General features: G+C 46.3%; 1 protein-coding gene across 21 annotated transcripts in view; it reads right to left on the bottom strand.

The window, feature by feature from the left end:
- The window catches only part of LOC126538704 (uncharacterized), a 133,956-nt gene that overhangs the window by 72,590 nt on the left and 38,621 nt on the right, over positions 1 to 22,745 (bottom strand). For all 21 annotated transcript variants that reach the window (XM_055074870.2, XM_055074867.2, XM_055074856.2 and 18 more), the window contains one exon: positions 8,312 to 8,461. In XM_055074870.2, coding sequence (XP_054930845.2) covers positions 8,312 to 8,461 — 150 coding nt within the window. The remainder of the gene's footprint in view (positions 1 to 8,311; positions 8,462 to 22,745) is intronic.

Raw genomic sequence — 22,745 nt, 5'->3', positions numbered from 1 at the left:
TGCCTATGCCATATTCCCCCACTGCCTTGTCTCCAGCATGCTTCTTGCCTACCTTGGCATTGAAATCGCCCATCAGTATAGTGTATTTTGTTTTTCACTCTACCCATCGCCGATTCCACGTCTTCATAGAAGCTTTCGACTTCCTGGTCATCATGACTGGATGTAGGGGCGTAGACCTGTACAACCTTCATTTTGTACCTCTTATTAAGTTTCACAACAAGACATGCCACCCTCTCGTTAATGCTATAGAATTCCTGTATGTTACCAGCTATACTCTTATTAATCAGGAATCCGACTCCTAGTTCTCGTCTCTCCGCTAAGCCCCGGTAGCACAGGACGTGCCCGCTTCTTAACACTGTATATGCTTCTTTTGGCCTCCTAACTTCACTGAGCCCTATTATATCCCATTTACTGCCCTCTAATTCTTCCAATAGCACTGCTAGACTCGCCTCACTAGATAATGTTCTTGCGTTAAACGTTGCCAGGTTCATATTCCAATGGCGGCCTGTCCGCCATTGGAATATGAACCTGGCAACAATATGAATATGAACAACATGAATATGAACCTGGCAATATGAACCTGGCAACAAATCTTATATTGTCTAAAATTACCTCACTTCTTTTTATTTATTTTAAATGTACTGGCTGCTTCTCGGGCGATCACCGCTGTGGGTATGCCCACCTGTGTGGAAGTCATCCCGATGAGTATCAATGTGAAGTGGCGCTTCGTGTCCGATCCTCCATTGTGCATATGTTGTAGCCGCGTTTACATGAATGCGACAGTATGCGACGGCAGCGCTCGACATTTTCCAGTGCGTCGCGAGTAGTGGGATTGGCCAGCGTTTATATGTAGCGCATTGCCCTTGGTGCTATGGTAGCGGACAACGGTGTCACACCTCGAAGGAAAAGCAGCACTTCTGGCGTCGAAATTGGGGACGGCCATTTTGTCAGCAGTCTTGCGGTCCCGCAGCTTGGCGAGTGCAGTAGATGCACAGCGTTTCCATCCCATAATCCATAAAGCGATGCGATCTCGTGTTTATGTACTCCGACATGCGACCTTTGTCTTTATTTCGTGTTTAGATTGGCTTGCCACCCGGCATAATGTCAGCAGGACACCAAATATCAGCTATCAAGTCCATTTCATAGAGATACTTGACATCAGTAACTCCTCCTCTTTCCCTTCCCTCTGACCACTGCTCTCTCTTTATTTATTTTTTATTTATTTATTTATTTATTTATTTATTTATTTATTTATTTATTTATTTATTTATTCCTCTAATGCCCCTGGAGAGGGGTCTTACATGGGGCGTTGGCAGCTTCAAAGAAGCTATTCGTTGGCAGCTTTGAACTTAGTCGCACTGGAGTGGTCCGCCGCTTCTTCAACAGACCATTCGAGTCTCCCGCTGTACGTGGAAAAAACGAATGCAGATGGGATGATGTGCGCGCATGCGGGGGGTATACTGACTTTCAATGATTAGTCCGGGATGAATGGCGGTGAGCGGGCGATATGACACTGTTACCAATTGGGGCATGATAAAACTTCTGCTATAGAATGAGCTTGGACACTTCACGTCTCGTTTCTAGACTAGAAAGATTCGCTTTACATTTTAGCGCTGTGACACTAGTACATGAAGAATAGTCATGGAAGACAAAGCGGGCTGGGCGGGTTTGGACAGATTCAAGCATGTTAGAAAGATTAGTATGATGAGGGTCCCAAACTGAGCATGCGTATTCTTGTTTGGGCCTTATGAAAGATTTGTGGGCAAGTCTTTTTAATAAAGGTGGGGCAAATTTTACCTTTCGCCGGGGAGAGAAAGAGAGAGAGAGAGAGAGATAGAGAGGAATACAGGAAGGCTGGGATGTTAACCAGTCAATAGTCTGGTTGGCTACCCTACGCTGCGGGATGGGAGAAGGGGAAGAAGAGAAGGGAGAGAGAAGGTGTAGATACGTGTACGGACAGCACTTGAATTAAAGCCGCTTGCGCAAGCCAGAAGTTCTGAGAAAACACAAAAGTGCCTTCCCTGCCTTCTGAGCCGATGATCGGTCGGGACGGTGCTCTAGTATTGTCGGTTCACTCAAAGGACGATCATCTTATTTCCTCAATGTGTTGGATAAAGATTGTCTTTGTGCTTGAAATTGAGGACAATGGCACAATAAGTGGTCAATGTTCTCCTCGCATCCGCATAGATCACATGCAGGACTATCAGCCATTCCAATTAGTGCTAAGGAGGCATTCGTGAAGGTGACTCCAAGCCATAACCGACGCAGAAGTCTAGAGGTCTGAGTTGAAGTTACGGGTTTAGTCTGTGCAGTCTTGTGCGCCTTGTATGTACGGTATTCCATTCTGCTAAGGAGATCGTGCGTGCTAGAATCCCAAGTAGCCTCGCGGCGTCGGTCCTTGAGAGAGGAATGGGGACGCAGCGGTCTTCTTGGTTTGACGTCCGAGCTGCCTTATCGGCGTCATCATTTCCAATGATACCGCAATGACCTGGTATCCACTGAAAAGAGATATCATGGCCTTTTACTATTAAGTGATGGACAATTTCCGCGATTTCGCACGTCAGCTGATCGTGAGTTCCATGTCGGAGAAACGACTGCACACATTGCAAGGCCGGCCTTGATTCGCAGAAGACTGTCAATTATCTAGGACTTTCAACATTTATCACTTGAAGCGCGTCGCGGAGAGCCGCGAGCTGTGCAGCTGTAGACGCAGTGACATGGGAAGTCTTGAACGGCTTGGTTATTCTTATTGCTGGCTTAACTACAGCGCCACCAGAACTGGTTGATGTAGTTGATCCCTCAGTGTAGACGTGTGTGCGGTCGCTGCATTTCTCGTAAAAGAGAAGTAAAGGTAGTTGTTTGAGCGCTGATGGTAGCAAGTCCGACTTTTTCTCAAGTCCTGGGATTGTAAGGTTCACTTGAGTACGGCGCATACACCATGGAGGGATGGAAGGCCTTGCCACAGGTGTGTAACCTGACCTGGAAGAGGCACGGTGCGCGAAGAGAGTCGCACTGAAAGTCGTATGGGGCCTATCTACTAGGAGACTTGCTAGGTGGTGGGCAGGGGTCCGGGCGAAGTGCCTTATGTGCACACGCATTGTTTCAATGCTAATCTGCGTTCTAATAGTGGAATCTTGAGGGACTGCTATAACTTCAGCCGTTGACGCACTCCGCGGTAGACCAAGACATATCTTCAGGGCTTGGGCTTGGATGCTTTAGATTATATTCAGGTTAGTTCTGCAGGTGTGGGACATGACCTGTAGGCTGTACCGCAGGCATCCAATAATGAGGACTCTCTACAGTTGCAGCATGGAGTGTATTGGCACTCCCCAGGTCTTTCCTGCAAGGAACTTAAACGTATGGCAAATTCCTGTAAGGCGTTTTTTCACGTAATCCACATGAGGGGTCCAGGAGAGATTTTTTCAATGAACACCCCCAATAATCTGTGACTCGTGCTGTACGAGATCAGTTGTCTGTCGACGGATATCACTTATGGATACGTTAACTTCCCGGTAAATGCCATCACTGCGCACTTTTCGTATGATATATGAAGTCCTTGTTCTCGAATGTAGGATGATGTTAAAGTAGCTGACTTCTGAAGCCGCGCGCGAAGCTGCAGTCGCATCACAGCCAACGTCCAAATGCAATTGTCGTCGGCATAGATGGAGAGCCTAACGGTGCATGGCAGGATGTGTTAGACTGAAGAGCGTTGGGCTGAGCACTCCGCCCTGAGGCACCCCAATGTAACCGTAATGCTGCGATGTCGGGCCATCCTCGGTAAGTACGAAAACGGATCTCTTATGTAGACAGCTACTTATCCAGAAATAGACTTTGCCTCCAAGTCGTTCTGCCTCTAACGCGTTCAATATCGCTTCGTGCGTTACGCTATCGTACGCTCCTTTTAGCACCCATAAACAGGGCAGCCGAGAATCTTTTGCAGGAATTCTGGCGCTCGACGTGCGTCACCAAGTCGATAACGTTGTCTATGGAAGAACGGCCAAGCCTGAAACCGGCCACTGCATCTGGATATACCTTGTAATGTTCGAGGTACCATTCTAGCCGTGCTAGAACCATCCTCTCCATTAGTTTTCCGATGAAACGGGGAAGCGCAATTGGTCGGTATGATACAATGTCTACAGGCGACTTGCCAGGCTTGAGCATTGGAATTAGGCGGCTGGTCTTCCATTCCTGGGACCCGCCGTGGTTGCTTAGTGGCTATGGTGTAGGGCTGCTAAGCACGAGGTCGCGGGATCGAATCCCGGCCACGGCGGCCGCATTTCGATGGGGGCAAAATGCGAAAACACCCGTGTAGTTAGATTTAGGTGCACATTAGAGAACCCCAGTTGTTCGAAATTTCCGGAGTCTCCCACTACGGCGTGCCTCATAATCAGAAAGTGGTTTTAGCACGTAAAACCCCATAATTTGTTTTCCATTCCTGGGGAAGCGTACTTGTCTGCCAGGAGCTGTTGAACAAGAGCAGGAGCACTTTGCAACCCTCTTCGCCAAGATTACATAGGGCACGGTAGGTTATACCATCGGGTTCTGGTGAAAATGAATGCTTGCACAAGACCAGTGCATCTTCGAGCTGGTCTTCCATTCCTGGGGAAGCGTACCTGTCTGCCAGGCGCTGTTGAACAAGAGCAGGAGCACTTTCCGAGCCTCTTCGCCTAGATTACATAGGGCACGGTAGGTTATACCATCGGGTGCTTGTGAAAATGAACGTTTGAACAAGGCCAGTGCGGCTTCGAGCTCGTCCATGGAGCAAGGACTATCCATGCGGGGGTCGCGTGAATCCGGTGAGTGGTGGAGCGTCGATGTTCCAGCGGAACTAGTTTCGCCAGCAATACTCCTGCTGAAAGTTTCCGCTACGTCAATGTCGCTGCATTGTTGGTGAAGTGCCAAAGACTTTAAAGGGTGTCACTGCTGAGGGGTTCCACGGAGACCACGAACTAAGCTATATGTGAGACAAAGGTTTTCGTGGATCCTAAGATTCGCAGAATGACTTCCATCTTTGAGATACAAGTGTGTCCATGCGACGCTGAATTTTCTTCTCAGTCAATCTGGCCAATCTGAAGTCATGTACAGACATCGTGCGCTTGTGTCTTCGCTCTGCGCGACGACGAGTTGCACGAATCTTCTCTAGCTCAGTGTCGTATTCGGTGCGTGTATACGTTCTTAGAAGCGAATGTTTCGTAGCCTCTAAGGCACCCTTTATGATGTCCTCTAGGCTAGAGGACAGGTCATCACGACAGCCATCTTCGACAATTCACTTGAACATTAGCCAGTCGATGCATTGTGTGACCCCGGCTAACTTGGAGCCCGTCAGCCCTTCATTCCTAAGATAAGTAGTTAGGTGGTCACTTCCCCGCGCTTCAATATCCGGAAACCACCTGACCTTTCTAGTGAAGGAGCGTGAAACAAAGGTGAGGTGCAGGCAGCTTTAGTAGGCAGTTCCACGAACAAAGGTGGGGGCTTCCATCACTTAACGAGCACAGTTCTTGTTCGGAGGCAAATGACACTAATCTTCTGCCCCTCGAGTTTATTTTAGAACTTCCCCAGAAATGGTGGTGGGCAATATCGTAGACATTGATGAAAAAATTAACGCAATAATAGTGATGGTGGGAAAGTAATGCATATCATTTACTGAAACAACGCATGCATTCCTTTCACTATATTTTGTGTAGTCATGAAACGGTTTTTTTATCTACGCTTTCTTCCGTTTTCGTTGCTCTGCGCACGCTGGGTGTAAGCGTATCGATAGTAATATTGTTTGTGTGTGCTTTACAATTCATTTAGCGTAAGTACATTGCTTTAACATGTTCACGTGTCGCGGTAGCTGGAAACGCATGTTTAGAATTGTCAGGTGATCTCCTCAAATTACGTATAGTGCTTCAACGCATAATTGATACGTATATATTCCCTTACACACGAAGGTGTTGTCAGTCAGGAATGATAATAATATGTAAACTTGCAAAAACATTCCTGCGTGTACACATCCCCATAGCGATGGTGCGATCATTCTAGGAAATGTATGTGTATCCGCACATGACTGAATATGTTTTATTGTTGTAGCAGGAGAAAATGAAAACATGCCCTAACACGGCGTGCTAACGGCGTTCAGGGACTCTCTCGCAACCAAGGAAATCAAATATGTGAATAACTCCTACCAGCTGTTGAAATCCCTGAGACTGACTTAAGGCATGATACCCAGAACCTGAGCAGTTTGAAAACTCCACAGTTTACGTAAATGGCACTTCTGAGAAGTAGTACTTGCGGGAAAATACCTGCATTGAATACAAACAACGAAAGGCGATTAATTTCGTTGTTAGAATCTTTGCAAATACATGCGACTGAAGAAAAACAAGAAAATAACGTCTGCGCCATAGAAGAGAAGGTCAACGTACATGGTATATATATTTGTGTGTACTGAAATTACGGAGAAAAGGAAAGATAGAACGTTGTAGAAATAATTATATTTTTGCATTATTTAGACTAGTTCCTTCGTTGCATTGCCAATAAATATTTCTTTCTCGGGCCCTCTTGGTAATTTACTATTATCGAGCGTTTTTTATTCGCTTTTGCTAGGCGCAGGAACTTCAACGCTCTCTTCTTTCGCGTCGAGTTTGGTTGACACGCCTTATCCTCACCCACAATTATGTCACATACTGCGCAGTATCTGGCGCAATGTGGTTAATTTCCAGCTGTATTCGCGCCAATTACGCCCATACCATTAATTCGACCTGCTCTGCGAATAATTCTAGTTTCTTCTGTCGTTTAGAACTACAATTTGATATATTTTGCGACTCACTGCGACATTCCTGCGGGCTGCGAACCTTCGTGCGGGCCCTACAAGAACCGGAAGTGCCGCGACCATTCTCGCTGCTGTCAAGCGACAACTGCAGAGACATTCGTCCCCTGCAGCGCGACCTGCATTGATTACTTCCCCAACGGCAACTACTTCTCGCGGTTCGTCACTCCTGCCGCGTTCTGCACAAGCCTGCGGTCCTACAACCCATATTTGTACAGCTCCCCAGCACCGCCTTCAGAAAACGCAAGTCAGCTAAGACTGCGCCCAGGTCCCGTCCTTACTCCCCCCACACCTCCCGGGTCTCCTGGGCAGCCTCAGTTGACCACTTTTCGCCAGGGTGACACGCCTCACAATAAGCCCATCACCACTACAGTTGACTGTGACTTTGAAGGTGTTCCGTTTCTGCGCCAAGAAGTTGCGTCACCAAAACCCAAGTCCTTTCCACGCTCGGGCCCTACCACGCGCGGCTTCAGCGCCGCTGGGACTCACTCTCTGTACACTGGCGACACGAAAGGAGAGGCCACCCGCGATTCATCATGCATGTCCTGTCCCTTGGTCGGTCACACTCAGAGCAAGGCCTCTTTGATGATGGCACTTCTAAGGACGACGACCAACTGAGCAGAACCAATGTCTACAAACCGGCTGGGCTGACAGCGAAAACGCGAGGCCCGAGGCTCACCGGTCATGAGGATTAGTCACTCTTCTCAAACACTGCCATATTTTCTAGTGTCCAGTTAAGTATTCATTCACGAAATGCCGAGTTTTCCGCACCATCTCGGCCACTACATGATGCCGGTGCTATTGTAATGAATGCGTCACTAGGACCACACGAGCAAAGTCAATTCCATCACGACCGAGAACGCCTCGAGTGGTCTCCAGCGATCGCCCTCATGATACCTGAACGGTCGTGTCGAATCACCAGGCGAGCTACCACACCACGCGCTTTCCGGTCGCAATGACGCCGAAACGGCGTGCGCGAGGTGCACCTATTACCACTCGCGAAAACACGGCGCCGACGGCACGTCACCGGGCGTATAGCTCACGTCCCTCGACCATATTTCCAACGCATCTCAGGTTTCAGGCGTCCCCGCCACGGCGACGCAAGCACTGACGACACAACCGCGCGTCACCTTGCAACATGCGCGTTTTCTTCTTTCGCGTACTTTGTGCCACGAGGCCGTGCAACATTCGTCCGCAGCGTCACTGTAAGCCGCGACCACCAAAGAACATTGTGCGAGCCCCATCGCCTTCACCAGAGCGCAGACTCCGTCAATGGAGGGTGGCGCCCTTTCGCAGTGCCGATGTGGTGACGCACCGATGACAACTAAATCCGAGACGGCGCGAGCGGAACTAGCGCATGAGGAGAAATAAGAACAGAAAATTCGAGTAGTTGCTTCTTGCATTTCAACGTGGCATCGTATTTTTTTCAACTTCAAAACTTCAATTTTTCAAAATTGAACGTGACTGCCACGCTCGTATAACAGACGTAAATGGGAGTCTTACCTCGCCGGGCTGCCGAAAATACAGTCCTCCTTATTTTGGACACATTCATCGGAACCAGGCATGTAGTATTTTCCATCGATACAGTCGCACTTGTTGCCGAGACTATTGCACCTCTTCTCGCCGGGCGGACAGGTGCATTGGGCGCAAGTGCTGTGGGAAGAAAATGCGAGATTGGTTGGATAAACCGAGAACGGACTATTTCAGTTATAATAAAGTTCGCATTCTTCGAGATTTTCGCGAAGTTAGCTGCATGTTTGTCAGTGTCTCTGCTTGTTTGTTTATCGGCAGGTAGCTTCTTTCACGTCAACTTGGTTCACTTGGTAGTCCATGGCTTTATGGGTAACTCACCGGGCTACTATAGTTAAGGAAGTGGCTTCAAAACGGTCGTTGGACCAGCGTCGTTCACTGTGTATGTGCCACTGTGTATGTGGCACTTCTCATTGAATCTTTTTGATGCCAACATGGTTACCTGGTTTTGTGTCACTGAGTATTTGCCGCTCTTCATTGAGAAAAAAATAAACTGATTTAAAATATCTACATTGCAGAGGCAAATCGAACCCATGAAATATAGAATCACGCAAACTTGTTCAACTGCACATATACACAGTCGCCATGCGCGTATTTCGCCGTCAACAGGGTAACAATTAAGGAGTGTTGGATAATCGGAAGAGACTTTATTATATACAGAACCTATCCAGGGAGATACAAACCCCGTGTTTATTTATTTATTTTTTTGCAGCGGATGCTGTCATGGACACATTCCAATAGTGTTTATGACGCGGTTATGCGCTGCACAAACCAAGTTAGACACCGCGGCCGCACATTTAGTTTAACTAAAGACAGGGACACATTTTTCAACCTATTGCGCAGTCGGAGAGAGATCGCTGCGAGCGCGCTCTGCGGTGAGAGAGAAACGACGTCACTGCCGGTGAAGCCAATGGCGCGCCCCAGCTTTGCTGTATGATAATTATGTCATCATGATGTTGCCTTAAACCCCGTTCCCCACTGTGTCTCTTTCCTGGAATGATACGTAGATCAATGTATAGTGGCGTCTTGCTTGAATGTTTTGCTGAGTGTTTTGACTCATTTTGTCTACTTGCACTGTTGTTAAGCGGGGACGTTGAGCCTAATCCAAGCCCAGGGATAGCAGATCAACTCGAAGAAATTCTCAAAAATCAAAAAGCTTCTTCATGTGAACTAAAGGCTATCGGAGTTAAGCTAGACTCGCACATTACCTCGACAAACGTGAGATTGTCTTCCGTTGAAGGTAAACTGGAAGTGCTTTCACAGACAGCTAAAAGAATGGAGACATGCGAGCAAACGCTTGTGGAACTAAACGAAGAGGTTGCTTCACTAAGGAGAAATGTGGACAACATTGAAAATTATTCTCGACGAAACAACCTGCTCGTGTATGGGATTCAGGAGTCTGAAGCAGAGACGGTAAACAGTCTTAAGGAAGATATTCTAACAGAAATGTTTGAACGTAAACTTGAAATAAAAGTAGAGAGCCTAGAAAGTTTACACCGCCTAGGAAGAAAAGCGGTAGGGAAAGCGTGTCCGGTGATTATAAGGTTTTTTGACTTCACTGAAAAAGCGGAACTTCTCAGAAATGCTTCGAAGCTGAAGGGAACTCAAACGTACATTTCGGAAGACTTCTCACCTAGGCTAAGAACAATTAGAAAGCTGCTCTGGGCTACTGCTAAAGATAAGCAGCCTGAGGATAAAGTGTACCTTAAGTATGATAAATTAGTCATTAACAAAGATGTCTACGCGTGGGACGAAAGGGAAAATCAAAGGTTTAAAGTACCAGAAGCCGCTTCACGCGGTATTTATCACAGCTATGAGAGCGTTGTAACGAAAGCCTCACAACCGGGGAAAAATGCAGATCGTCCGCGAAGGAAACGCGCCAATGCTTCTAGTACTTGACAAGCCACAGGTTCAGAATCACTGTCTTTTTTTTACGCCCATGGTTCGGCGAATCAAGCGAAGCATAAACCGCCATCGATTAATATTAATGCCGGTAGTTGTCGTGACGTCAAGACGACGCCATCGGCAGATACGTGCCAGTTACGTGTGATATCCCTGAATGCTAGAAGCATTGTAAACAAAATTGATAGCCTTGAAGTTCTGCTCATTTCTTACGATCCTCACCTACTGGTGATTTCCGAGACATGGTTACATAGCGGTATTCTTGATGAAGAAATTGTGCCACCGGACTACGTCATATACAGACGCGATCGCGGCTCACGTGGTGGAGGCGTTGCTGTGATTGCAAAACGTGCAGTAAGCGTAACGCTGCTTGAACAAATTGATCAGCATGAAAGTTTGTTGTTGCACGTTACTGCGCATGGTCTCACTTTGTTTCTTTGTGCTGTGTATCGTGCACCTGATGCAGCGGATTCTTACATGTACAGTTTATTTGACCGCTTACTGCCTTACCAAAACCAGAACTTAATTATTACCGGTGATTTTAATTTCCCTGCTATTGATTGGGATAAACCGTATTATGGCCTGTCTGCCTCATGTGATATTATTCTTGATCTGATGTTTTCTTTAAACCTTAAGCAAACCGTTCATGCATACACCAGAGAGACATCTGTCTTAGACCTTTTCTCTGTTAGTCAAACCTTTTTTGATGGAGTGCTTAGTGTTGAAGCTGGAATCTCGGATCATCGTCTGTTGTTCTTCTGTTGTGTATCGTCAGTTGTTGCCGGGATGCTACCGGTTAAAATGATCAAGCACTACGCACGCGCTGACGATAACGCAATCATCGACTCCTTACAATCACACTTAGATAACCCTTGCAGCAATGACCTTCATAGTTTATGGCAGCACTTTAAGAATACAGTACAGTATACTATTGAACATTTTGTTCCCCTTAGAAAGGTTTGTATTAATCGCCGCAATCCTTGGATAAGTCATGAAATTATTCAAATGAAACGTAAAGTAAGGCGCTGTAGGAAGAAAAAAATACCTTGTCCGCAACAGTTCCAGGTTCTAAAAGAGGAACTTGCCTATAAGTTAAAACTAGCAAAGTCCCGTTATTTTGGCACGACGCTCCCCGAATTTATCAGAAGTGATCCCCAAAATTTTCGAATTTTCTAGGTCGCAGGACTGACCACTTGACCAAAATTCGAATTAATAACAGCATTGTAACCGACTCCACGATCATAGCGCAAGGTTTTAACTCGTATTTTCAAAGCGCGTTCCTTATGGAACGGGCAACCACAGCTAGAAGTCTAGTTGAAGATCCTGGTGACGTACCAACTATCTCTGTGAACGGTGTTGTGTCTATGCTGCGTAAACTCGCAGATAAAAAATCCGCGGGTCCCGATGGGCTTCCAAATGCCTTTCTGAAGCGTTTTGCAGTACAGGTATCTGTTTTCTTAACGAGGATCTTTCAAGTCTCGTTACTTTCGGGAGATGTGCCGGAGGACTGGAGGATGGCCTGCGTTGTGCCAATTCTAAAAAAAAGGGGACAAGCTAACCATTTCTAATTATCGACCAATCTCAATCACTTTCTCTTGTTGCAAGCTGCTTGAACACATAGTATCGGGTTATCTTAACTCCTATCTTGCTGAAAATAACATTTTATCACCTGCACAACATGGCTTTCGGAAAGAAATGTCCACTGTGACACAGTTAGTTACAACAATTCATGATTTTTCTGTTGTGCTTGATAAATCAGGGCAGATTGATGTACTTATTTTAGATTTCCGCAAGGCATTTGACACAGCTCCCCACAGTAAACTTATTTATAAACTGGAAAGTACTGGCGTTCCTACTTACCTTGTTAATTGGATTAATGCTTATTTAAAACACAGGACACAGTACGTAGAAGTTTATGGTTGTAAATCTGAAGTGCTTCCAGTTACGTCAGGGGTACCCCAAGGAAGCGTTTTAGGCCCGCTGCTCTTCTTAATTTATATTAATGATTTGCCGGCTGCTATTTCCGAAAATGTCTCTGTCAAGCTTTTTGCAGATGACTGCATTCTCTTCAAGAGCATAAACGAGCGTAATGATCATTACCTCTTACAAAACTCACTATTAGCTGTTCAACAATGGTGCCTTAAATGCAATATGCAACTTAACCTAGATAAAAATGTCCTCTTGCGAATCTCACGCAAAAAACAGGTTTCTCCTTTCTCTTACAGCCTTCTAAATCATTCTATTATGGAGGTCACACATCATAAATACTTAGGGGTTACATTAACAAACAATTTAACCTGGTCTGCGCATATTGCAGACATTTGTTCCTCATCTTTTTCCAAGCTGTGCTTTCTGAGGCGGAAGCATAGAAGCGCTCCAAGTAAGCTTAAACGTCTTGCATACATAACATTCATCAAATCAAAATTAGAGTACGCGTCGGTCTTATGGGACCCGTTCATAAAGAAGGACATTTACCAGCTTGAGATGGTGCAAAGAAAAGCGATTAGGTTTATTTATAACAAATACAGAAGGCTTGATTCACCTACGACACTAATGAAAACAAATAACATCCAACTACTTCAAGTACGTAGGAAAATGTCCCGTTTGTTGTTCCTGCATAACCTTTTAGCACATAAACTAAACATTTCGCATCCCACAGAACTTAAACAGTTATCGTCTAGACGAACACACCACACAGGAAGTCATTTACTGGAACCAATTTTTGCAAGAACTGAAACATTCAAACACAGTTTTTTCCCTAGGACCATTTCCGACTGGAACTGTCTTCCAGGGGCCATCTTCCAGTCCCCTAATTTTGTTAAAGCTCTAGAAGAGCATTTGTTTGAGTGAATGAGGGCTGTATATGTGCGTATGCGTATATAAATGTATGAATGTGTGCATGTGTATACATATTCTTCTGCTTGTCTATTAGCGGCAATCTGTTAAACTGGCGTTCTTTCTTTTTCTTTTGTTATGTCAGTGTATTTACATGCCTTGTATAGCCCCTCCTGCATGGGCCATAACTGTTGGCCTGCAGTATTCTGAAATAAAATAAATATGTTCTATATGCGTAAGCATTTCTATGCCCACCCAACAAGAAACTTGACCGTCCGTGACGTAAGATGAATGCAATGGCTCATACCCTCCTAAATAATGGCTCATACCCCCGCAGTAGGGTTTCTGTGGTCGGACCACGACTGTTTCGCCTAGGAATATACAGCTTCGCTGTAGAAGCGCTCGCAGAGTGCACTTTAAGGTTTTATGGCTTTTAGGCACTCTGAGGTAAGCCGATGTTTTCTGGCCTTGCGCGGCCACTCTCTAATTTTGGGAGGAAAACATTCGTTATACGCGCTTAAAAGTCGGTGTACAAAAAAGAAAAACAATAGGTACCTTGCCAACGTTGGTGCCGCGGAAAACATCCTCCCATTTCGCTATAGACAAACAGTTGACAGATCTAGGGTATCAGTAAATATGTGCTGAAAAGGGGTTGAACGGTTGAACTTGGCCTTGCATCCCAAAAACGAAATTCCTTATAGCTTAAAGCTAAATGAGATAGGAGGTAGCATATGTGGTTTAAGGACACCCGAGCAGGCAGGTTCGTTTGTGGCATTTGTTATGCTAACGCTAAGGAGTACACAAATGTGAGCCTGACTGCGAGGACATTTCTGTAGCACTAGTTAATGCGTTAGCTACCAATGCATCACCGAATTCGGGCAATAGGTAAGCACATCAATGTTTAAATGGCCACCAAAGATCAGTTTGTCAACATTTTTATTGCTCCAAGAGAGGCAGGTACTCAAAATATAAAAGCAGCAGGCACGTTTCCCTTGGGGGGGGGGGGGGGTAGTGGGGGGGGGTAAATGACTGGAAAGATGCCCAATCTCTATTTCACAGTCAGTAATCCATACTCACCAGTAAGCAGCGAAAATGTCTGAAATCTTTCACATTTGAAGCTTTTGTTTGAAGCATATGTTTACGACCCATCTTATCACTGCGGTTCAAGAAATCAGGTGTACGAAGCGATTCCTATTCATCACAAGACCGAGTTTTAGGGACCATGATAATGTCAAAAGAACACTTGAAAAATTCAAGCCGTGTCGTTATTTAGTGTTTCTTATTCCTAGCTGCCTGCGCGTTTATATGAAGGAAATAAACATGGCGCAGTTTTTGGAAACTCAATTCAGCCAATGGGGGTTTATTTTTCTTCTTTTTTAATAATGAGGAGACTCGGGGTGGGGGACATCGGTTTAGACAATTTTTTGCAGATCCCTTTATCTGGGTGACTGAGTCACCTACAGATCTGAGTCATTCGTGCAAAAATCCTGCTGCCTTTTGACTGCGCGAACCTCCAGTTGGCTTCCTTCTTTCGCGCTGTAGTTTGTACGAGGACATTTCCTTAACGGCAGGCATAAGGCTTCGTTAACATGGTGAGGAGAAGCTCCTTGGCAACCGATGTGGACTGCTGACAGACATTTTGCGCGCTTTGTCCTGGACGGCGGCGTGTTTCGACCGGCTGCTAAACTGCACGAAAATATGTGGACAAGAGCCATCCTTTTATCCCATTTATAACACCGAAGTCTCAGAGGAAGCTAATATATTCCATTTACTTAGACTAGAGGTTTGTCATGAGTGAAGTGCACGAGGATAAATCCAGTGAAGGAGAAAGAGACTTCTAGTCTAAGTAAATGGAATATATAGTCTTCCTCTGAGAAAATGGTGATGATCTGAGGTGATGATCCAGAGCGCGGAGCTGTGTGCTGTGCTTTAGGAAAAGACGATCACGAAGAAGACCGTGCTGGCCAGAGGTTGTGTAGTAGTAGTAGCGAATCCTGGGAATGCACAAATCTCAAGGTGACCAATTCGTGAAAAACACGGATCTTCTAGGATGACAAATGGTGAAGCAACTCGAAGCTAGGAAGAGAACGGGGGCGCGAAATGCGTTGCAGAACACCGCCGTCGATTCAGGACGGGAACTGAAGACGGGCCGTAGTCTTCGGGACCCGAGCCACCGGGCTCATCCGACCGCGAAACTCTTCAACTTGTTCCTGAGCTTCCCGACTTTCCGAAGCAAAGTAATTTTACCGTGACACGTGTGGATGCCTGCACGCGTTGCCAGAACGTGAGTGGTTGGACTACGGGCTGGAGCGTGTACGTCCCGCGTGCTGGCAAGAACGCCCCGATCTCCTAACGCTTCATCCTCAAGGTTACCGCGGCCGGGCCTGAGTCTCCAAAACCGGTTGGACGCTACCTCGACCAGAGCCAACTGTCACCCGCAGCGAAACATTATTGTTGCTATAGTGAGGAAGAACTCTGCTGCTTGCATCAGCTCGCCACCGTCAGTCAACCGTGCTGAACTAGTTTAGCTCTGACCACAGCACATGTTGCCGCTTGTGACGTTGTATGCCGCCAATTTGTTTCATAGTTTTGGGATAAATATAGCGGTAATGCTGTTTTGCTAATATTTTATTAAGTGTTTAACACTATTCCTCAGTCCGGGATGTATTGCATGTGAGACGAACGGCGTTGTACGTGTTGATGTTGGCGGCTAATGTGTTCTTTCTTCAGCCTTTAGTCGAACACGAGAGATTTGAGTTTATGTTAAACGTTATCTTGCGTGCACCACTGCTGTTTGTGCAGTCCACAGAACGCACAAGGAAACAAGTTTTCTTAAGGTCTTGTTGTGCGTCATTGTTCGTAATCTCTGCGAGGGTTGAGCATTACCATTGCTTCACATCGCACATCGCATCATGTGAGCAGCGGTGTGCACCACGTTTCGCTGCATAGTGAAGACGCTCCTGTTAGATATATGCGGATACCACGTAGCTGGACAGAACTAAGACAACGTTGTTTGCCGTTGCTTGGAAATACTCAGGCTATGTTTGGCATTCCACCTCATTGCACGATTAGTCTTAACTAATTGACCAACTTCACAGGTATTATAATTAGATGAAAAGTGTTAATGAGACTATTTTAAACCAACGTGAGAAATTCCCGACACAGCTTTCTCTTGCTCAATATGGGCAACAAAAATAGTTTTTTCCGAACGTTAAAGAAACCTGCGAACACATGCAAAGCGCCTTGTGCGGCCAGTCACGCGAGAATTTTGCGTGTATTCACGGGCTTCTTTTACGCTCGGAAAAACATTTTTATATAGCACGTATTGGGCAACAGAAAGCTGTATCCCGAGTTTCTTTATGTTGCTCTACAATTTTCTCACTGACACTTCTCATCTAAACAAAATAATTGATAACTTGGAGACTTAAGTAACAATAATTACGCGATTGTGCGAAATGCCGCACAATTATCTAAGTATCTTGAAGCAAAAGGCAAAAAATTACCTTCGTTGGGTTCAGCTATGTGGCATTCACATATTTTAAGGTTTGCTCAAGTTACGTGAAAGACCCCGTATGCGAAGCGAAGCTTGCATGAAGCGGTTACGAAAATGCTATATATTCGCCCATTTTATTCCTCCGTTTGGACATGGGGGAAACCGGTGCGCGCATGTTCTCTGGCTGACTTGTATGACGGCAATGTGACAAATCGTATATTGCCTAGCATTACCTCACTTCTTTTTATTTATTTTAAATGCACTGGCGGCTTCTCGGGCGATCACCGTTTTAGGTATGTGCATCTGTGTGGAAGTCATCCCGATGAGTACCAATGTGAAGTGGCGCTTCGTGTCCGATCCTCCATTGTGCATATGTTGTAGCCGCGTTTACATGAATGCGACAGTATGCCACGGCAGCACTCGACATTTTCCAGTGCGTCGCGAGTAGTGGGATTGGCCAGCGTTTACATGTAGCGCATTGCCCTTGGTGCTATGGTGGCGGACAACGGTGTCACACATCGAGGGAAAAGCAGCACTTCTGACGTCGAAATTGGGGATGGCCATTTTTTCAGCAATCTTGCGGTCCCGCAGTTTGGCGAGTGCTGCAGATGCACAGCAAGTTTCCATCCCATAATCCATAAAGCGATGCGATGTTGTGTTCATGTACTCCGAAAGGCGACTTTTCTTTTATTTCTTGTTTAGCTTGACTCGCCACCCGGCATAATGTCAGCAGGACACTAAATATCAGCTATCAGGTCCATTCCGTAGTGATACTTGACATCAGTAACTCCTCCTCTTTCCCTTCCTTCTGACCAGTGCTCTCTCTTTATTTATTAATTTTTTTATTTATTTATTCCTCAAATGCCCCTGGACAGGGATCTTACATGAGGGGTTAGCACCTTCAAAGAAGCTGTTCGTTGGCAGCTTTGAACTTTCTTTCTTTCTTTCTTTCTTTATTTGTTTCCATTGCTAAAATACAATGCGGACCACTCTAGTTGCACTAGAGTGGTCCGCCGCTTTTTCAGGCAGACTATTCCAGTCTCTCGCTGCACGCGGAAAAAACGAATGCAGATGGCATGATGTGCGCGCATGCGGGGGGTATACTGACTTTCAATGATTAGTCCGGTATGAATGGCGTTGAGCGGGCAATATGACACTGTTACCAATTGGGGCATGATAAAACTTGTGCTATAGAATGAGCTTGGACACTTCACGTCTCGTTTCTAGACTAGAAAGATTCGCTATACATTTTAGCGCTCTGACACTAGTATATGAAGAATTGTCATGGAAGACAAATCGGGTTGGGCGCGTTTGGACAGATTCAAGCATGTTAGAAAGTTTGGTATGCTGAGGGTCCCAAACTGAGCATGCGTATTCATGTTTGGGCCTTATCAAAGATTTGTAGGCAAGTCTTCTTAATAAAGGTGGGGCAAATTTCTCCTTTCGCCGGAGAGAGAGAGAGAGAGAGAGAGAGAAATACAGGAAGGCAGAGATGTCAACCAGTCAATAGTCTGGTTGGCTACCCTACGCTGGGGGATGGGAGAAGGGGAAGGGAGAGAAGGGAGAGAGAAGGTGAAGATACGTGTTCGGACAGCGCTTGTATTAAAGCCGTTCTGAGAAAACACAAAAGTGCCTTCGCTGCCTTCTGAGCCGATGATCGGTCGGGACGGTGCACTAGTATTGTCTGTTCACTCAGAGGACGATCATCTAATTTCCTCAATGTGTTGGACAAAGACTGTCTTTGTGCTTAAAATTGAGGACAATGGCACAATAAGTGGTCAATGTTCTCTTCGCATCCGCAAACATCACATGCAGGACTATCAGCCATTCCAATTAGTGCTAAGGAGGCATTCGTGAAGGCGACTCCAAGCCATAACCGACGCAGAAGAGACGCTTCACGTCGGTGCAGACCAGCTGGCGGTCTGAGTTGAAGTGACGGGTTTAGTCTGTGCAGTCTTATGCGCCATGTATGTACGCGGTATTCTACTCTGCTAAGGAGATCATGCGTGCTAGAATCCCAAGTTGCCTCGTGGCGTCGGTCCTTGAGAGAGGAATGGGGACGCAGTGGTCTTCTTGGTTTGACGTCCGAGCTGCCTTATCGGCGTCATCATTTCCAATGATACCGCAATGATCTGGTATACACTGCAGAGAGGTATCATGGCCTTTTACTATTAAGTGATGGACAAGTTCCACGATTTCGCACGTGAGCTGGTCGTCAGTTCCATGTCGGAGAAACTACTGCAGACATTGCAAGGCCGGGCTTGATTCGCAGAAGACTGCCAATTATCTAAGACTGTCAGCATTTATCACTTGAAGCGCGTCGGGGAGAGCCGCGAGCTGTGCAGCTGTAGACGTAGCGACATGGGAAGTCTTGAACCGCTTGGTTATCCTCATTGCTGGCATAACTACAGCGCCACCAGAACTGGTTGATGTAGTTGATCCCTCAGTGTAGACGTGTGTGCAGTCGCTGCATTTCTCGTAAAAGAGAAGTAAATGTAGTTGTTTGAGCGCTGATGATGGCAAGTCCGACTGTTCCTGAAGTCCTGGGATTGTAAGGTTCACTTGAGTACGGCGCATACACCATGGAGGAATGGAAGGCCTTGCCACAGGTGTGTAACCTGACCTGGAAGAGGCACGGTGCGCGAAGACAGTCGCACTGAAAGTCGTATGGGGCCTACCTACTAGGAGACTTGCTAGGTGGTGGGCAGGGGTCCAGGCGAAGTGTCTTATGTGCACACTCCTTCTTTCAATGCTAATGTGCGTTCTAATAGTGGAATCTTGAGCGACTGCTATAACTTCAGTCGGTGACGCACTCCGCAATAGACCAAGACATATCTTCAGGGCTTGGGCTTGGATGCTTTAGATTATATTCAGATTAGTCCTGCAGGTGTGGGACATGACCGATAGGCTGTACGGCAGGAATCCAATAAAGAGGACCCTCTACAGTTGCAGCATGTAGTGTATTGGCACTCCCCAGGTCTTTCCTGCCAGGAACTTAAACATATGACAAATTCCGATAAGGCGTTTTTTCACATAATCCACATGAGGGGTCCAGGAGAGATTTTTGTCAATGACCACCCCCAAAAATCTGTGACTCGTGCTGTACGAGATCAGTTGTCTATCGACGGATATCACTTATGGATACATTAACTTCACGGTAAATGCCACCACTGCGCACTTTTAGTATGATATATGGAGTCCTTGTTCTCGAATGTAGGATGATGTCAAAGTGGCTGACTTCTGAAGCCGCGCGCGAAGCTGCAGTCGCGTCACAGCCAACGTCCAGATGCAATTGTCGTCGGCATAGATGGAGAGCCTAACGGTGCCTGGCAGGATGCGTTAGACTTAAGAGCGTTGGGCTGAGCACTCCGCCCTGAGGCACCCCATGGTTAGCGTAATGCTGCGATGTCGGGCCATCCTCGGTAAGTACGAAAAAGGATCTCTTATGTAGATAGCTACTTATCCAGAAATAGACTTTCCCTCCAAGTCCTTCTGCCTCTAACCCGTTAAAAATCGCTTCGTGCGTTACGTTATCGTACGCTCCTTTAAGATCCAGAAACAGGGCAGCAGATAATCTTTTGCAGGACTTCTGGCGCTCGACGTACGTCACCAAGTCGATAACGTTGTCTATGGGAGAACAGCCACGCCTGAAACCGGCCACTGCATCCGGTATACCTGGTAATGTTCGAGGTATTATCTAGCCGTGCTAGAACGATCCTCTCCATAAGTTTTCCGATGAAACTGGGAAGCGCAATTGGTCGGTCGGTATGATGCTATGTCTACAGGCGACTTGCCAGGCTTAAGCATTGGAATTAGGCAACTGGTCTTCCATTCCTGGGACCCGCCGTGGTTGCTTAGTGGCCATGGTGTTGGGCTGCTAAGCACGAGGCCGCGGGATTGAATCCCGGCCACGGCGGCCGCATTTCGATGGGGGCGAAGTGCGAAAACACCCGTGTAGTTAGATTTAGGTACACGTTAAAGAACCCCAGGTGGTCGAAATTTCCGGAGTCCCCCACTACGCCGTGCCTCATAATCAGAAAGTGGTTTTGGCACGTAAAACCCCATAATTTTTTCCATTCCTGGGAAGCGTACCTGTCTGCCAGGAGCTGTTGAAAAAGAGCAGGAGCACTTTCCGAGCCTCTTCGCCAAGATTACATAGGGCCCGGTAGGTTATACCATCGGGTGCTGGTGATAAAGAACGCTTGCACAAGGCCAGTGCAGCTTCGAGCTCGTCCATGGAGAAAGGACTATCCATGCGGGGGTCGCGTGAAATCGGTGAGTAGTGGAGCGTCGATGTTCCAGCGGAGCTAGTTTCGCCAGCAATCCTCCTGCAGAAAGCTTCCGCTACGTCAATGTCGCTGCATTGTTGGTGAAGGGCCAAAGACTTAAAAGGGTGTCGCTGCTGAGGGGTTACACGGAGACCACGAACTATATGTGAGACAAAGGTTTTCGTGGATCCAAAGATTCGCAGAATAACTTCCATCTTTGAGATACAAGTGTGACCATGCAACGCTGAATTTTCTTTTGAGTCAATCTGGCCAACCTGAAGTCATGTACAGACTTCGTGCGCCTGTATCTTCGCTCTGCACGACGACGAATTGCACGAAGTTTCTCTAGCTCAGTGTCGTATTCGGTGCGTGTATACGTTCTCAGAAGCGATTATTTCGTAGCCTCTAAGGCACCGTTTATGATGTCCTCTAGGCTAGAGGACAAGTCATCACGACAGCCGTATTCGACAATTGATATGAACATCAGCCAGTCGAAGCATTGTGTGAGGCTGGCTAACTTGGAGCCCGTCAGGCCTTCAATCCTAAGATAAGTAGTTAGGTGGTGACTTCCCCACGTTTCAATACCCGGAAACCACCTGACCTTTCTAGTGATGGAGCGTGGAACAATGGTGAGGTCCAGGCAGCTACCGTAGGCAGTTCCACGCAGAAAGGTGGGGCTTCCATCATTTAACAAGCACAGTTCTTGTTCGGAGGCAAATGACACTAATATTCTACCTCTCGAGTTTACCTTAGAACTTCCCCAGAAATGGTGGTGGGCATTAAAATCTCCGGTAAACACCAAAGGCTGCGGAGTCGATGTCGTGGTTCGCCGTAATCTCTCGCAGTCCAACTGACTTGAGGGCGATATGTAGGCTCCCATTAATGGGAACGTGAGCTTGCTTTTCTTCGCTGTTAGGTGCGGTTAGGCTCGTTAGTTATTTTAGCGATGTGAGCGGACCACAAAAGATCGTGCGTTAAGATAAGCCCTAGGTATTTATAACATGTCAGAGATTATAATATTGATTTACCTAAGAAATATGAGGGTGCTACATGAGAATTCCGACGATGGAAAGAGATAAATGAGGTTTTATTTACGTTTAATGGGATTAACCATGTCCTACACAATTTTTCAGCTGTTTGTAAGTCACGCTGTAGGACAAGGATATCTGAGCTATTATTAAACGGTGGGTAAATAACACAATCGTCCGCAAATAGGCGTGTGTTAGAAGTTATATCATTAGGAAGATCACTAATGTATATTAAGAAGAGAATGGAGCCTAGAACAGACCCTTAAGGAACCCCAGAAAGCACAGGAGACAGAGGAGACGAAAAATTATTTGCAAAAACCAACTGTTGCCGGCCGGTCAGAAAACTGGGCAAGCAATTATAAATTAGGGGATTGAGATTCAAGACTGAAAGGTTCAAGAAAAGACGATTGTGGGGTACCTTATCAAAAGATTTTTCGAAGTCTCAAAACAATGAGTGTACAGGTACATTAATGTCTAACTGGGAACTGATGTCATTTATGTAGAGTGCAAGTTGCCTATCTCAAGATAAGTTCTTAAGGAATTCGTGCAGACTGTGCTGAGAAATGTTATTAGAAATTAGAAATCTCATGATGTGGGAAAAGATGACGCGCTCCATCAGTTTGTAACAAACACTGGTAATGGAAATTGGCCGGTAGTCAGGACATGACGTTGAAGAAGCTTTTTTGGGGACTGGAAAAAGTCTTTTCCACTTGTCTGGCGCATTATAATGACGCGCATTTTCAGCGCATCGGCCCCGTTTACAGTGATGCGATGAGCTAGTAATTTGATATGATGCGATGTGATGAGCCAGTTGTCGCATTGATGTAAACGCGGCTTGTCCCGTAGTGTGGAAATGATAACCCAAATCAACACTCAGCAGT

This window comes from Dermacentor andersoni, chromosome 8, assembly GCF_023375885.2.
Source record: "Dermacentor andersoni chromosome 8, qqDerAnde1_hic_scaffold, whole genome shotgun sequence".
NCBI lineage: Eukaryota > Metazoa > Arthropoda > Arachnida > Ixodida > Ixodidae > Dermacentor > Dermacentor andersoni.
The sequence above is the reverse complement of the archived record's forward strand: the minus strand, read 5'-3'. Positions and strand labels throughout refer to the sequence as shown.